General features: G+C 44.7%; 1 protein-coding gene across 2 annotated transcripts in view; it reads right to left on the bottom strand.

The window, feature by feature from the left end:
• Positions 1-16604, bottom strand: part of CCDC180 (coiled-coil domain containing 180) — a 59976-nt gene that overhangs the window by 7768 nt on the left and 35604 nt on the right. For both annotated transcript variants that reach the window (XM_081179178.1, XM_081179179.1), the window contains exons 23-35: positions 16451-16595; positions 16236-16352; positions 15028-15126; positions 14285-14377; positions 13587-13780; positions 12591-12670; positions 10346-10481; positions 8173-8256; positions 6944-7016; positions 4947-5088; positions 4513-4673; positions 2443-2580; positions 1684-1795 (exon numbers count right to left, since the gene is read on the bottom strand). In XM_081179178.1, coding sequence (XP_081035304.1) covers positions 1684-1795; positions 2443-2580; positions 4513-4673; positions 4947-5088; positions 6944-7016; positions 8173-8256; positions 10346-10481; positions 12591-12670; positions 13587-13780; positions 14285-14377; positions 15028-15126; positions 16236-16352; positions 16451-16595 — 1574 coding nt within the window. The remainder of the gene's footprint in view (positions 1-1683; positions 1796-2442; positions 2581-4512; positions 4674-4946; positions 5089-6943; positions 7017-8172; positions 8257-10345; positions 10482-12590; positions 12671-13586; positions 13781-14284; positions 14378-15027; positions 15127-16235; positions 16353-16450; positions 16596-16604) is intronic.

Genomic DNA, 16604 nt, shown 5'->3' with positions numbered 1-16604 from the left:
ACAAGATAGGAAAATTGGCTTCCAGGTGGAGAAATCAAAATTAGAAACTGAATTGTTAGAACCCAATACCAAGAATTTGTCAAGAATGTATAATTTGCTGCTGAAATGGAATACACAAGATGAAACAGTTAAATCGGCTATGATTAAGTGGGCACAGGACATTGGTCATAACATTATGTTTGCTGACTGGGAATGGTTGTGGAACACCGGTATAAAATTTACGGCATGTAATGCCTTAAAGGAAAATATTATGAAAATGATCTATAGGTGGTACATGACCCCAGTCAAGCTAGCAAAAATTTATCATTTGCCTGATAATAAGTGTTGGAAGTGTAAAGAAACTGAAGGTACTTTCTATCACCTTTGGTGGACGTGCCCGAAGATTAAGGCTTTCTGGGAAATGATATATAACGAAATGAAAAAGGTACTTATATGTACTTTCCCTAAGAAACCAGAGGCCTTTCTCTTGGGCATTGTCGGTCAGTTGGTGTCAAAGAAAGAGAATCTTTTTTATGTATGCTACGACAGCAGCAAGAATACTTATCGCAAAGTATTGGAAGACACAAGATCTACCCACTCTGGAAGAATGGCAGATGAAAGTGATGGACTATATGACACTGGCTGAGATGACTGGCAGAATCCGCGACCAGGGGAAGGAGACGGCGGAAGAAGAATGGAAGAAATTTAAAATCTATCTTAAGGACTATTATAAACTTGATGAATGTTAGAATGTCGAGGTTTTGAGAAAGAAAGGGTTACAGCGATATAAGATTAGACTGAAGGAAAGATTAAGAAGGCATATGTTTGACAGAACTAACTTAGAAGTTGCTGGAAAATTTTGGACATTGGGATGCAGAAAGGGGAGGTATGGGGGAGTCCGAGAAACAAGGTTTATGAAAAAAAGGTCATGAAACTATACGTGTTTGTATGTCTTTTTATATGTTTGTATTGTTTTAAAAATTTTGTAAAACCAATAAAAATTTATATATATATATATATATAAAAGGATGTGTCTAAAAATACCTGTATGTATGAAGACATCACGCATAAGCGAATTTCCATAAGGGAAAAACTGCTTGTAAAAATGTGACTTAATAGGGAAAAAAATGTACTAAAAGACAGATGAATTTCCACAACTACTTTGTTTTTTTAAAGATTAACTGCAAAGTTATGATGGGTGGTAAACTGAGCTTAAGGTTGGGGGAGAGAGAAATTGAAATGAAATTGACACGAGTTGTCACTTTAGGGTTTCATTCTCTCACAGCAAGTCCACTTCCTGTGTTTTGCTTCCTCACAAGTTTCCTCCTCTGTGCCCTTGAGAAGAACATGCAAAACACGCTGGCTGCGCTTACTTATTTGCCTACTGTATTGATACAATGCCCTCCTCCCAAGGCTGTTCAGAACAGCTAACAGTGTAAAATGCTAAAGTTAAAGGTTACTGCATAAAGAAAATGAGGATGGCAGTCAGAGGGCTAACTTACAACCTCTCTCCCAACATGCTAGAATTGTGCTTGCGGTAAATTTTTGTTATGTTCATGTACATATATGAGAGAGCATTCAAATGTGATATCCCCATCATCTGTATGCAGTGTTATAGTCCACTTTGCCACCTTCCTCTGCTGCACAAGTAAGCTCTCCTTCTGTCAGGAAACCATGGCAGAATTCACATTCCCCTGGACGTACTTCCCTGCTGCACATCGTCAACGGTGAGGCTGGCATCCATCTCCACAAGCATCTTTTCCGTGGTGGCGGCCAGGCTGGAGACAAATCTCTGGGCGCAGTTGATGACACAGTCCTATTGGGGAACAACAAGTGGCACAGTGTATGTTGTGTGGAGGTAAAATTCTACAAGGGCTTCTCTTTCAATTGGGGTGCTGACTGCCTTCTAGACTCAGACTGGGTGTGGCTTCCTGGCCTGGATGCTGTCACCAGGTCAGCTTCTCAGTCTGATCGGGGGGGGGGGGGGTAGGGATGGGACAGGGGGAAAGTGTTTCAGGGGACTACCCTTTATCAAGGGCAAGACTTCAGTTTGTCATCAGTTGTGACTTTAAGAACTGGAGCTTGAGCTTGTTTTCCCCTCCTCCCTCCTCTTCCTTTTCTCATGCATACCATGCCTTTTTTACCCTGTGAACCAGAGGATTGCGAGCCACTGCCAAGCATTGTAGGCAGTACTCGGCTACATGGACCAATGGTCTTACACAACATATGGCAGCTTCCTATGTTCTTTAAAGTCTGGTGGATAAAAGATAAAAAGAGGCCAACCCAAGGAAGCAGCCCGTCCCTTGAACTGCAGACTGTTCTGGTCCCAGTAGTTGATGACAAGAGTACAGGACCCACAAGTGAAAATGTCTGGATAAGTGAAGCTCCATCACTCCATACCTTAAATGATTTCATCTCTGCACTGAACTCTAAAGAGGTGGCAAATCTGAAAGAAAAAGGTACCTCTTGCTGCTTGGTGGATAGACGGATCCCTTTGGCCTGCTCCTTCTGCCTTTCCTCCTCCTCTTGGCACAGAGCCTCCAGCTGGGGCAGATTGTCAGGGTGGCCCAGACTCGGTCGCAGCTTGTGCTTGTTCTTCTCCTTTAATTGAACAGTCAAAGGGTGACATGCGCTCAGTTTTCATTAGAACAGCAGTGCGAAATGAGCTATGTGCATGCAAATTACATTGTGATTATGCTATTCTGCCCTGTTTATGTCAACGGAAAGGACATTGGTATTCTGAACCAATGGATTCAAAAGATTATGACTAAACTGTAGGAATAACTTTTTATGGTGAGAGCTGTTTGACGGTGGAACAGAAGCCTTTGGAATGTGGTGGACTCTCCTTGGAGGTTTCTAAGCAGAGGCTGGAAGGCCACCTGTCTTGGATCCTTTAGCTGAGATTCCTGCATTTCAGGGGGTTGGACTAGATGAAACTCTACAATTCTATGATTCTATGAAATGTAACACAAATGCAGATTGGGGGTGGGGGAAGAGCAAAATCAGTGACATATTGTTTGTGGGATGAAAGTAACAGCAGCAAATACTAATCATATTCATTTATAATTTCATTTGTATTTCCACTTAAAAAAAAAAAAGATGCTCAAACCATCTTACAACAGGAAGATATTTCAAATTCAAACGGTGCAAAAATGAATTTCATAATTAACACAATAAAATGGCAACACAATAGGCCAGTGTAAAAGATACAGATTTAAGGGCACTCCTTGCAGTGAACATTTCTGTCCCTTTGAATATTAATGGACTGGCTGGATGCAGAGGTGCGGTGGGAGGCACCAGCTAGGGAACCCCCAAGGGAACCTCCAGGGGAAGAAGGCTCAGAGACAGGGGATTGATGGTGGGATGATGATGAGTGGTCAGAGGGAGAAGAGGAAGCAGGTTGGTAGAAGGACATGTTGGAAGCAGAAGAGGTAACAGGGTTTAGTGAACAGGAACAGTCTGTGGTAGAGAGCAGTCCAGGCTCAGAGGCAGCAGCAGAGGGGGAGGTGTCAAGAGGCAGAGTGGAGGCAGACTGCTGAAGATGCCAGGGAAGCTCTGTCTCCTGCTGTGACCAGCTCCCCTCCTCACTGGTCTCCCAGAACACACAGAGAAATGAAGATGGTGGAGTGGAGCAAAGAGACAAGACAAAGGAGCCCTAGGCTGCTGGGGAAGGAAACAGTGGAAGAGCCTTAGAGAGTGGTAGCAAGCACCTTCAGTCCTCACATCTGCCTCACTGGGGCAAGACCTACTGGGAAGAGTTGCTTTGATCACTAGGCCTGTGCTGCTTCGGTTTCTCTGAATAAAGAGTTAAATACATTGACACCTGGGTGTTTTTTTATTGCTCACTTACTCCTGTCTCTGGCTACTGAAGGGGCAGGGTTTATTGAGTATTTGGCTCATGTGCTTATTTCCTATCATTCCTATAACAACCTTCAAATCAGATTTGTGACTTTTGTTCTCTCAAAATTTCTGGATACTGTGTGGCCTACCTTTTGACCGATCTGAACAAATTATGAACAGAGACTGTGCCTAGATTTCTCTTGTTGGCTGCAAAAATGTGAAAGGAAATCTTTTCACAATTAAAGCCTATTCCGTCTGGGAGCTATTCTCACGTTACAGCAGTGGTTCCCAAAGTGGTACCGCCTCCCCCCAAGGGGGTGGGATTACCTAGGAGGGACACTAAGAAGCAAGGGGGCAGCAGTACTGCCCACTTTGGGAACGACTAACATAAATATAATAGAATTGAACTAAAAATGTTACACGTCTTGGCAAAGGCAAAAGGGAGCGTGACAGTTTCACCTTGGTCCCAGAATCACCTCTCCCATGATGTTGCTCACAGTTCCTCTCCTGCAGCAGCTTGCAAGGATGTGGGCCAGAGAAACCAGTGGTGCTAGTTTCTGTTCCCATTTTTGTTGGAATTCTCCTATGATGTGAGGTGCAAGGGCTGCTGAAGGTGTTTTCCTGTCTTAAGACTGAGGGGCCAGGAGGAGGAAGAAATAGGGTGGTGCCTTCCAGGATGCTCACACAACCTACTTTTGCAATGTCCCATTTCTGCATCTGTTCCTGTAGGTTGTGCCGTATCTGCTCCATGGAATCCATGAAGAGCTGCTCATGATCTTGGTGGAGTTTGCCAATAACCATCTGAACAATGTGAGGGAGCTGTTCCTCAAAGCTCTTCAGCTGATCCCGGAACTCTGTAAGGTTTGGGGGAAAGAGAAAAGAAACAGTGCTATTTCCCGGCAAGCTAAGGAATTAACTCTCTCATAAGGCAGTGGACTCTCCTTTGTTGGAGGTTATTAAACAGAGGTTGGATGGCCACCTGTCAGGAATTCTTTAGCTGTGATTCCTTCATTGCAGGGGGTTGGATAAGGTGACCCTTGTGGGGGTGCGCACGTTCCTTTCAACTCTAGAATTCTATAGGACTTCCCCACTGGAGAAATGGGTAAAAGATTGCAGCCCAAACTTACCAGAAATGCAGGCTACACGATACTCGTCTACCTGCAGTAAATACATCAGTAGCTTTTGCCCCAACACGTCAACACACAAATCATAGGTTTCTTGCAAATATTCTGGCCGAGTGATCTGATGCTTTTCCTTTTTGTAGAATTCCTTTGGAACATGGAACAGGATAGAAAAAAAGAGCTGGATGAAGATTCTGAGCCCTGGGGCAACAGAAGAGGGCAACAGAGATGCAAGGACAGCCTTGTTGGGTCTATATTGGCCAGGCAAGGGGGTTGATATTGTCCGCCCATCCTGTCCAACCCCAGGCTGATGGGACTGTGCTGGCATGAAACTAGGGATTTAAAAGGGTCCGGCTGTGGCAGAGAAGCTTTGGCGATACAGTGTGAAAAATTTAATGAGGAGCTAAGGGTATGATATATAAATGGCATGGGCATGTACAGAATGCAACCCCTTGCCAATGAGGAACATCAGCATTTAATTCATTTTTTATGTTTTACGATTCCTAGTAATGGTGACTGATGATGAGTAAATCTTGATATGCTGTTATTTCATGCCTCTTAGTTAAATAAGAATTTGGGTTGAGGCTGATAACACCTTTATGAGCACATAAAGCTCATAAAGCTTTAGGGGTTGGTGAACTAAGAAGTTTGGCGGCCCTGATCTGGAGCAGCATCCGAGGTCACACCCTTAGCAGTGGAAGGCAGCTCACAACCACTGTCTTTGCTGCTGACAGTGGATGTCGAGTCATTATGATGCACTGTGAAAAGGGAAAGTGGCTTTTGCCACAAGAACATGGGGATTGCCTTGGGGGCTACCAGGTGCTTGTGGTGGTGTCTATGGCCACTTCTCTTACCACAATCATCCATGTCTGTGTCCTGGAATGACTCAACATCCAGGGCATTTCTTGAGAAAAAACTGGCAGCAATAAACTGCTTACTGCCCAAGGAAGCCTCTTAGGAGCCACAAGGGACCCATAAACATATTTGTGGGACTGGGGAGCAGGGTTTTGGGACTTTGCAAAAGGTCCCTTCAACCCTAGAAAGGGCCCTGGCTGACAAACCTGATTTTTCCTGCATTTTCTTTTTAAGGTCTATTTCAACACAGTTCAAACCCTGCAAAGGCTTAGGTTGGGAACCTCCTTCCTGACAAACCCAGCCTCTATGCACTCTCAAACATTGAGGAAGCCATCAGATGGAAAGGAAATAGGAGCCAGGGACCCTCTGTTGTGCTTGAGAGACCCCCCCCCCCTCCAGCTAACAACTGCAGGCACTGGGGCCACCAGAAGGAAAGGAAGTAGCAGTTCTTCTGTTTGTGTTTAGATTCAGGCCCAATAGTTGTTGAATTACTACCTGCTGGATTCTGGAACTATGACAGTGCCTGAGTTTGCTTTGCTGCTCCTCCCTCCCAATCCTTCCCCCCCCCCCCCTTTTTATTGCTGTACTATTGTATTACTGGTCATTGTAAGCTGGCCTGGGGTCTTTTTTTTCAGCAGAAGAGAAGGGTGAATATGTTTTAAATAAGTACAGCTGACTCAGCTTACGCTGGGGTTACATTCTGGGGACAGCACATAATGTCAAAATCGCATATAGTCAAAACACATTGGGTTCAATGGCAGGTGGGATCGCCAAACTCTTTGTTTCCTGGATGCCTGCCTACTTTCAATTTAAAAAGTAAAAAAATAAAAGGTCAAGCACGTAAAACTGAATGTGCGCAAGTTAAATATATGTAAGTTGTGAGTTACCTGCAATATTGATTCCCTTGCCCTACTAGCCCAGAAAGATTTGCCTCTTGGCCCTGCTCACAACTCCGCATCATTTGTCAACAATGGTGGAGGCAGAACGTGATGGCACCAGGATGCAAAAGAAGTGTTGCTATGTATTATTGCTAGAAAGGGGGAGGATTCTCCTAACAGCTGGTTCTGCTCTGAAGCTGCATTACCAGGATCATTAAAAAGGAAAAAAGGAAATAAATCCAGAACTAGCCATAGCAGAAGTATCCTTACCTCTGCAGAATTCATAATAATATCAAAGTTGTCCCACAGGATGCTGAAGATAATTCCTTTCAAATGTTCAGAACTAAAGGGGGAAAAAAGGGTTTAAAGGAGGTGCCTAGGAGTAGATTTAATAATATTTACAGTACTACCATTATCAGTACACTGCATGTGGCTCAGTCAATTCCATTTGGACAGAATCATCTCCAGTGTTCTGCTCTGAGATGTGGCCTTAGTAAGGCAAGGCCTCATCTGCACCCTGGACATCTCCATGCAGGGCTCAGGCTGGTAGCTCCATAAAAGAAGAGCTCAGATGTTGTTTCAGCGCCCATCTTCCTCAGACTGTGCCTTAAATAGGAGCTGGAGCTGTCATAGCTAATAGCTCTGGCTTTGGTGGGAGGAGCTTCTTCATTTAAAGGGGCCCAGCCAGCTTTAGTAGACATCCGCTCTGACAAAGCAGGGGAGACTGTGGTTTCACTAGGGCTTCTGAGATGGATTCAGAGGAGGGCAATGCAGAGAGATACCCGCAAAATGGGCTGCTCTTGAGTCAGTGCTTTGGTTCAGTATATACCTCTTGGGCTGGCACTGAGTGCAATTCCGCCTCCTAGTCTGAATCTATTGCTTTGTTCCTTGAAGAAGGGAAGTATTCCCCTGGGGTCAGGACACTCTCCTTTGCCAACTCAGAGAAGGAGGAGAAAGGGAAGCCGTGGTATTCCATTGGCCATCCTAAGAGACCCATAACCCTCTGGCTTTTCCTCAACTTACCCACCAGGCAACCTGAATCTGTTACCATCCCATCTGGCCATTATAACTGCTGTAACTTTACTAACCGGTGTCTGAGTTCCTTTGCTTTCCTTTTCCCCTCCTTTTGCCCTTTTCCTTTAATGTGATTTCTTTTAATGTTTAAATATGGAGGCAGGGACTGCTTTGCTTTAGTGACCTTGTACAGTGGTACCTCGGGTTACAGACGCTTCAGGTTGCAGACTCCGCTAACCCAGAAATAGTACCTCAGGTTAAGAACTTTGCTTCAGGATGAGAACAGAAATTGTGCGGCGGCAGTGCAGTGGCAGTGGGAGGCCCCATTAACTAAAGTGGTACCTCAGGTTAAGAACAGTTTCAGGTTAAGAACGAATTAAGTAGTTAACCCGAGGTACCACTGTAAGTCACCTGAAGGAGCCTCTTCAGCTGAAGAACAGACTAACAAAGCTTATCAAAGCATAAATCTTAACCATGGGGCTTACTCATTGTCTTTTGGCTTGTCTCCAAAGATCTGCATCTTCCTCTCAATCCGAGTGGTTTTTGTATATCTCTGTATGGAGCTGACACTGTTCTCGAAAAGAAAGGATTTAGAGCAGGGTGGTGGTGGTTGCTTCTCTGTTTCTTCCAGAAGTTGGTTAGTCACCCCACCCCAATATCACAGAGATATAATCACTGATTATAAATAAATATAAATAAATAAATATTGGCAAGCCACCATGAAGTCCTAGCTGGAGCCATGTGAACACAAACAGAGCTCTTACTGGATGAGACACAAGTCCATCTGGGCTAGCCTTTCCTAAGCTGGTGCGCTCCATATGCTTTGGAATTCAGCTCCCAATCCACTCTAGTCATTTCAGTTGCAGCCTTGGCTGACAACTCTTTTCAGCCACAGGTAAAAACTTGGGGTGGTATCCAGTGCTAGCCCTGTTGTATCAGGCCCATCTAACCCAGCATCCTGTTCTCACAGTGGCCAACTAGATGCCTGTGGGAAACTGGTATTCAGAATCACTGTTGCCTCTAACCATGAAGGCGGGGCATAGCCATCGTGGCCAATAGCCATTGATAGTCTTCTCCTCTATGAATCTATTTAATCCTTTTTCTGAAGCCATTTAAGGTGGTGGCCACCACCGCCACTACTGGGAATGAGTTCCATAGTTATAACTATGCCCTGCTATGTCCTGAATCTGCTGGCACTCAGCTTTGTTGGATGTCCATGAGTTCTGGTGTTATGAAAAAGACAATATTTTTTTCTCTATTCACTTTTTTCATTCCATGGAGTGGATCCATTCAAATCTAACTTAGGTTCATTAATTTCAGTGGGTCTATTCTAAGACTTAGTTGCATAAAACTGTTTACCTTCCCTGCCCCCAGCTCCCTCACCTTCTCATGTCATTTGCATATCACAAAAATAGCATAATAAATTTGCAGCAATATCTACAACATATAATTCACCATTAGTAGTTAATGTATAAGTTCTTGGTTTGTGAATTGGCTTAAACAAAAACAAAGGAGTAACAGGACAGAACAGAGTTAACAAATAACATTCAACATTGTATAGCCAGGAGCTCTCATGGTTGTGCTTAGATTAAGTCTGAGTACAGTGGTGCCTCGCAGGACGAAAAGAATCCGTTCTGTGATTCTCTTCGTCTAGCGGTTTTTTCGTTTTGCGAAGCAAGCCCAGTGAAGGATTAGCGGATTAGCGCTATTAGCGGCTTTAAGCGGCTTATCTGCTGATCGGATCAGCTGATAAGCGGCTTAGCGGCTTAGAAAAAAGGGGGGGGAGAAAAAAAAAACAGCAGGAACTCGCAAGACATTGTCGTCTTGCGAAGCAAGCCCATAGGAGATTCATTTTGCGAAGCACCTCCAAAACGGAAAACTCTTTCGTCTAGCGAGTTTTCCGTCTTGCGAGGCATTCGTCTTGCGGGGCACCACTGTAATAGTCATTTTTCCTCTTATGTTACCAATGAAGCAATATAAAGTGCTGGTCTATTGATGAACATGGGAGATGGGTTCAAAGTAAGTATAATAATTTAATTTGGATCTTTCGCAGAACTTTTGCCACTTTGGTATCTGGTTAAGTGGGATCGAAGTGGGTTAGTGATTGGAATAGAAACAGCAATTTTGGTAGAGTCATCATTTTTACCATTGCTAATTTGTCCAGGAGAGTAAAGTTGGTTTTGCTCTCTTTTTTGCGAAGTTCTGAAGTACTGTCTGCCATACTAGAGGATATTTTGTCAATACAGTCTGTTAAGGTTACTTGTTATAATTATTCCTAAATAGCTAAGCTTTGTGTGACAGAGTCTAATGCCTGTGAGTTCTGTGAAAGCTTTTTGGATGTTGGGTGGTACATTGAAGCATAAAGCTTCAGATTTTGAAATTTTAACCTGACTGTGTTGCCAAGTTGTGAAGCGCTCCCATGTACTGCTGCTCCCATTTTCAACAGGTCAGGTGTCATTACCACTAAATTGTCAGTGAATAATCCTATTTGAGGCTGATTTATTTGGGTGTGTTAAAAAACAACATTGAAGTGTCTGTGAGTTATTCTTGAAAAATGTCCTTTCCAAGTGTGTGTCAGTGGGGATGGGGTACGGTTGGAAGGGGAGGGGGAGAAGCCACTGAAACAGAAGGAGGGGACAATTTTCTTGTTTTCCTCACCTTCCTGACATCTGCTTGCCAAAGGAACTAGATTTCCGTGCAGACGTGAGAGACACGTTGGTTTGAGCAACCTGGGTGCTTTCGCGATGGGAGGCTCCACCCGAGAATGCCGGAGAAAATGGTTTTGGCATAAGCTCTAAGAAAAGATGGAAGAGGGCATTAAGTGGCAGGTGGGGACAGCTCAGAATGTCAATGGCTTCCAGTGCTTCCTGGGGCCCCAAACGTCAGGAAAGAGAGAGCTCCACCTTTCATATCAGGCCCACTACTCTCACTTTGCACAGATAATTTAGAGGCAATGTTTCCATGCAACATCACTTCTGAATTGAACGAGAGCAGCGGAGTGGGTCAACAGAGTTTGTCTTAGCCAAGATCCTCACCAAATCCTCAAGCCAGCCCCATTTGTTGGGATCACACCTCCTATGGTTGTCTCCAACTAAGCTTTAGTCAGAGCAGACCTATTGAAATCAAGAAACCAAGTTCATGTTCATTTCAGTGGGTTTACTCTGAGTAGGAACAGCATTGAATACAGCCCCTAAAATGCACTCTCTTCTCTTGGAGAGAAGCTGCCTTCTACTGAGTCAGACCCCTGGACTATCTAGCTCAGTACTGTCTACACTGGCAGAAGCTCTCAAGATTTTCAGGCAGGGGACATTCCCAGCCCAACCTGGAGGTGCTGGGGATTGAACATGGAAGCTTCTGCATGCAAAGCAGATGCTCTACCACTGAGCCGTATCTCTTCCTTGTTGTGCTTGGGCTACAGAGTGTTACAGGCCATGTTGGCAGAACCTTGAGATTGTCAGAATACTTATAATTTGTTTTTGTGAACCTAAGTTTGTTTCTAGACCTCATGGTTGCAGAGAAAGGCTTGAAAGTGAGCAAGGCAGCATGGGAAGCTGCTTTATACGTCCAGAAACTTGGTCCATCTAGCTCAGTACTCTCTGCACTGACTGCCAGCAGCTCTCTAGAGTTTCAGATAGGGTATCTTTCCCAGCCCTACCTGGAGATGCCATTGGGGACTGAACCTGGGACAATAAATTAATAACGAAGCTTACACAATGGAGGCAAAATACTATTACAATTGCAAAGTGTACATTTCAGTGAGGCTTTCAAAGAACCGTGTACCCCAAAAGTAATTATTGTTATACTGAAGAATGCTCTAAGCAGCTGACAAAAAGACAGATTTCTGGATACGGTCCTGTTTCAAAGATCTTCCTCTGTTTCAAGGCTCTGATTGCAGTTTTCACAACTGGGAGGACTTCAAAAAAGTTACTCAATTCTAAGAGGGGGGAAACCACTGCAATGGTCTAGAATGATAGGCAGGTAGAAATGAATACTTTGTTTGATATTTTGTCTACATTATTGTAAACTTCATTAGTAATATATTGTGTTTACAGTCCTGTTGCCTTGGAGCACTATTTATGAGGTGGTTATGTGTGAAATGGGGCAAAGTCTCCAGTAGCTGACGCCAAACCCAATGCCAAACCCAATGCTAGCCAATGCAAGCGTCGCCAACACCATGCACTCTGCCCAGGGACCTCTTCTGGTGCCTGAAAAAGGTCTCAGCAAATATTCATCCCCAAATCACCAAAGTGTGAGAGTGATTGCTTGCTCTTCCTACTCGATTCCCATCTGCACAGACTCCACCTCTCCCTTGAGCATCTGCATGGTGGATATTTTGTGACCAGCAGCCACAGTACTCTGTCAGAACTCCAATTGTGACCAGCGGGCCCAAAAAGTTTTGGCAACCCTGTGGTGGATAGCCATACTGATTGATAGGTAGTCTACATGTGAAGGTATGTAAAAACAGTGTGCGAAATAATATAGTTAGGAGAATCTGCTTCTGCAGACTGTACTGTATTAAGAATATGTTGAGAATGGTTTGTTTGTTTTTTGCGGGGTGGAGAATGTTTGTACTGGAAAAATTCAGCCTTGGACCAGTTTGACAGAAAGCAGACAGTGAATTCTTCTTGCTGAATCAAGCACACTTTTCCTCAGAGAACGCATCTTGATTTCAAGGTGTGTGAGTAAGGCTAAGGCAAGGGAATGCTTCTATAAAAGCCTGGGTAATTTATAGGCCTGTGAACTCTGCTTTTGCAGGTTCCCAGTGGCTGCTGTTGTTGTGATCTAGTAAAGCTGTCTTAAGCATTGCAACTGGTGTGGTTAATTGAAGAAATCCGTAAAAACCCATTGAGTTAAGCTGTGTGGTTGCAATGATTGCCTGCATGGAAGGTCTCCTTGTGCCCACCTGGTGCTGTTTCTGTTGCAGCGGACTGCAAGCGCTCTTTCTCCTGCTGCGCATCTGTCAGTCTTCTGGTGCGATGGGATCTGAAACAAGCTCAACACAGGTTAAGACTCAGATCCTGGGAATTTGTAGGGGATGTCTTTTGACCCATAAAGCTTTCTTTCCTTTTTTGATATTATTTACAAAAACAGAGGTCCTTCAAGTCTTACATTCCCTTACTTGTATTCTGCTATTTGACAAAGCAATTCCATCTTTCAGTGAAGTCAACACTCCCTTCCCTCCTGTGGACTAGAGCTCAATTAACTTGTCTCAGCCAATTCCGTGCACTTTATTTAAGCACTCTTTCTCTGTTGGAGTTTTGTGACACTTTCATTTTCTTGCCCACATCGTCTTAGCAGTAACTTTTCCCAGTGGGTAGCCAACATGAAGTCCTCTTTATGTTGTTGGGATTACAACTAACATCATCCCTGACCATTAGCCACACTGGCTGGGGCTGATGGGAGTTGGAGTCCAAAAACATCCAGAGGGCACCACATTGGCTACTCCTTGCCCTCATTAGGGTGAGTGGAGAACCACCCTACCAACTGCAGTCTGCTCTCAGTCAGTCTCCACCTGCCTGTCTTCCTACAACCAGTTCAGGGGAACTGGTCACTGGCTATCAGCTTCCTCCTCCTTAGTCAATTTTGCCCTCTTAGCAGGGAGGAGGATGGGGATAAAACAAGAATTAACCAGCTGCCTGTGATTGGCTCTGGTTCTGCCTGCCTCTGACTTTGGCGCCACCACCTTTTGGGTGTCCCTTCCTTCTGCCCTCCCAGTCCCAACAGTCAACAGCCACCACTGCTAGGTACCACTCTCTGCAGTGAGTTTAAAAACCAATTGGAGGCATTTGTTCATGAGCATCTCCCTCCTTGCTGATCGGCTTAGGGTTTACTGTGCTCTCAGTCTCCACCACTTTTGCAAGAACCAGGACCATCCTGCCCCTTCCCCTTCAATACCTACCCAATGAGGTGTTTGATCACACTAATCGCTGCATCGTCAAAGGCTGGCTTCCCCATCCGGCTTGGGTTCAACAGTGATGTGCATTCAACACCCATCACAAATGTCTTGCTTTCCTGCACCATGCTGTCTGATTGGATGGAGGTTGTCACGGAGGTAGGGATTGTGGGGTCTTGTACATAAGAGAACACAGGGTCCTGTGTCGGAAAGGAGCAAAACAGATGAAGCATCCTATTGGACCAGACCAAAGGTCAATTTTCCCAGGTTCCTGTTTCCAACTGTGGCTAGCCAAGTGCCTTGGGGGAAGCCACAAGAACAACATAGCGATCTGCCTTATACTAAGTCAGATGATTTATCCTTTTAGTTCAGCACTGCTTACACTGACTGGCAGTAGCTCTCCAGGGTTTCAGGCAGGGAGTCTTTTCCATGCTTACCTGGAGATCCTGGGAACTGAACCTGGGGCCTTCTCCATGTGAAGCAGATGCTCTACTATTGAGCTACAGCCCTTCCCCAAAGGGGGAGCTTTAAGCTTTACAGATCTGCAAATTTCCCCATCAACATCATGTGTCATTTTGCCCACTGATTGCCAGGGAACTGTCTTTTTGCTTATGTTATTCTTGTTTAGCAGTGCATTGTACACAAATGGCACTGGGGAGACAAATAATAATCATTACAATCATTCACCATGTGGATCTATTTACCAGTTCAAGCAGGCAATTGAGATACTTGCTTCTCTTTTTCAGTTCTTCCATCACAAACGTGGCAAACTCATAGAGTGCTTCTGAAGTTACAGACTGAGAGAAATAAACAAACCAGGCACTAAATATGATTTTGTTGAATATAAACACACACACACACACACACACACACACAGTGGCACCTCGGGTTACATACGCTTCAGGTTACATAAGCTTCAGGTTGCAGACTCTCCTAACCCAGAAATAGTACCTCAGGTTAAGAACTTTGCTTCAGGATGAGAACAGAAATCGCGCGGCGTGGCAGCAGCGGGAGGCACCATTAGCTAAAGTGGTGCTTCAGGTTAAGAACAGTTTCAGGTTAAGAACGGACCTCTGGAACGAATTAAGTATGTAACCAGAGGTACCACTGTATTAACATTGCTATTTTTCTAAAAAAAGAGGTGCTGGAACTCACCATGAACACCTCCCTCGTTCTCTTAGAATAGCAGTGGCGCCCACCTGAGAGGTGCTGGAACTGAGTTCTGGTAAGTTCCAGCTGAGAGAATTCCATAGTTTATGTGCTGCATGAAGTCATTTCTTGTTGTTTGTCCTGAATCTTCCAATGCCCAGCTTCATTTCCCCTTACTGAGGAATCCCTGACAAGCTTCCAGGTCTGCATTCCAGACTTTGAAAACCCACTGGATGTGACTTGAACCCCTTGCAGCAAAAAGACAAATCATTTTTAATTGCATGCTGTTGGAACTTACTTCCTTATCTGCAGTGGGATGGGCACAAGCATCAATCCTTCTGGTGAGTTTCTCCATGTAAGAGTTTAACGTCTGCGTCTGCCAATTGGATTTTGCCACCTAAGAAGGAAAAGGGGGAACTTGAAGTCAAAAGCTTAACTGAGATTCGCAGAAGGTAAGTGGAGAAAGGTTTTCCTGGCTGACACTGATACAAGGGGATATGGGACTTCCAGTGGCAGAACTACAATTGGGCAAATGCATTTCCCCAGATGTGTGTTTACCAGTTAAGGAGAAAGGCAAGGGTGGGGAAATCTGCAGGAGATACAGTGATGCCTTGCAAGACAAAATTAATCCATTCCGTGAGTCTCTTCGTCTTGCGGTTTTTTCGTCTTGCGAAGCACGGCTATTAGCAGCTTAGCGGCTTTAAGAAAAAGGAAACAAACTCGCAAGAACTCACAAGACGTTTCGTCTTGCGAAGCAAGCCCATAGGGAAATTCGTCTTGCGGAACGACTCAAAAAACGGAAAACTCTTTCGTCTAGCACGTTTTTTGTCTTGCGAGGCATTCGTCTTGCGAGGTACCACTGTAATTTTGTGAGAATTCATCCCCCAGTGGTTTGAGAGCTTTATACTGGTGATCTGCAGTGCATCTCTGGCTATGCATGATATGTTGTTTCAGAATCCTTCTTGTCTCTTTTGCCATCCTCTACTCAGCATTTGCTGCAGAGAGCCAGTGGTGTAGTGGTTAGAGTGTCAGACTAGGGCCTGGGAGATTGGGGTTCAAATGCCACCCCCCATCATGAAGCTCACTTTTGGGGCCAGTTGCTGCCTCTCAGCCTAACCTACCTCACAAGGTTGTTGTGGGGGTTAAATGAGTGTGGGGAGAACTGCAAATGCCACCTTGAACTCCTTGGAGAAAAAGGTGGGATATAAATGCAACGTAATAGATGAAATAATAAATAAAAAAGGCGGGTCTCACTGGCGTTCCCACCAGGACTCATTCAGTTCTGGGGGTCCTTCCTGTGCTTTATCCCTTTTGCTGTTTGTGTGCAAGTGCTAACGGGGAGGATAAGATGAGTAAGGGCTTGTCAAACATCCAAGGAAGTAATCTGGAGCCCTTCAAAGCTTTAGGTAAAAAGTCATTGAGCTGGGGGTAAAGGAGAAAGCTCCATGCCTGCCTCTCCCCACTCTGGCAATAAAGTAAAATAAAATACTCTTCATTTATCTGCACCTCTGTCTTGATTTTCACTTGAGTGTTCGTCAAGAACCGTTGGATTTTCTCTATGAAGAGCCGGTCGAGTGCCAGAAAACGAAACTTGCTTTCATATCTGTTGATGACCTCTGTAGCCTTGGGAGGCAGCAGGGAAAAATAAGAGTTTTTATTCTTCTCGCTGTTCTTGATGCAACCTCTATCTTGCTAGAACAGGGAGACCGGCATCTCCTCACCTGCTCCAGGTAAGAAGACTCCATCTTCTCCAGGTCAATCATGATCAAGCCCTCGACAAACTCAATGCGCCCACTCTCCTTGTGCAGGCGCTTGATGAAGCCATCTAGTTCCTCAGGAGAAAAATTTCCGCCATCAGCAAATAATCTGGGAAAA

Source organism: Podarcis bocagei (genome assembly GCF_964188305.1).
Source record: "Podarcis bocagei genome assembly, chromosome: Z".
NCBI lineage: Eukaryota > Metazoa > Chordata > Lepidosauria > Squamata > Lacertidae > Podarcis > Podarcis bocagei.
The sequence above is the reverse complement of the archived record's forward strand: the minus strand, read 5'-3'. Positions and strand labels throughout refer to the sequence as shown.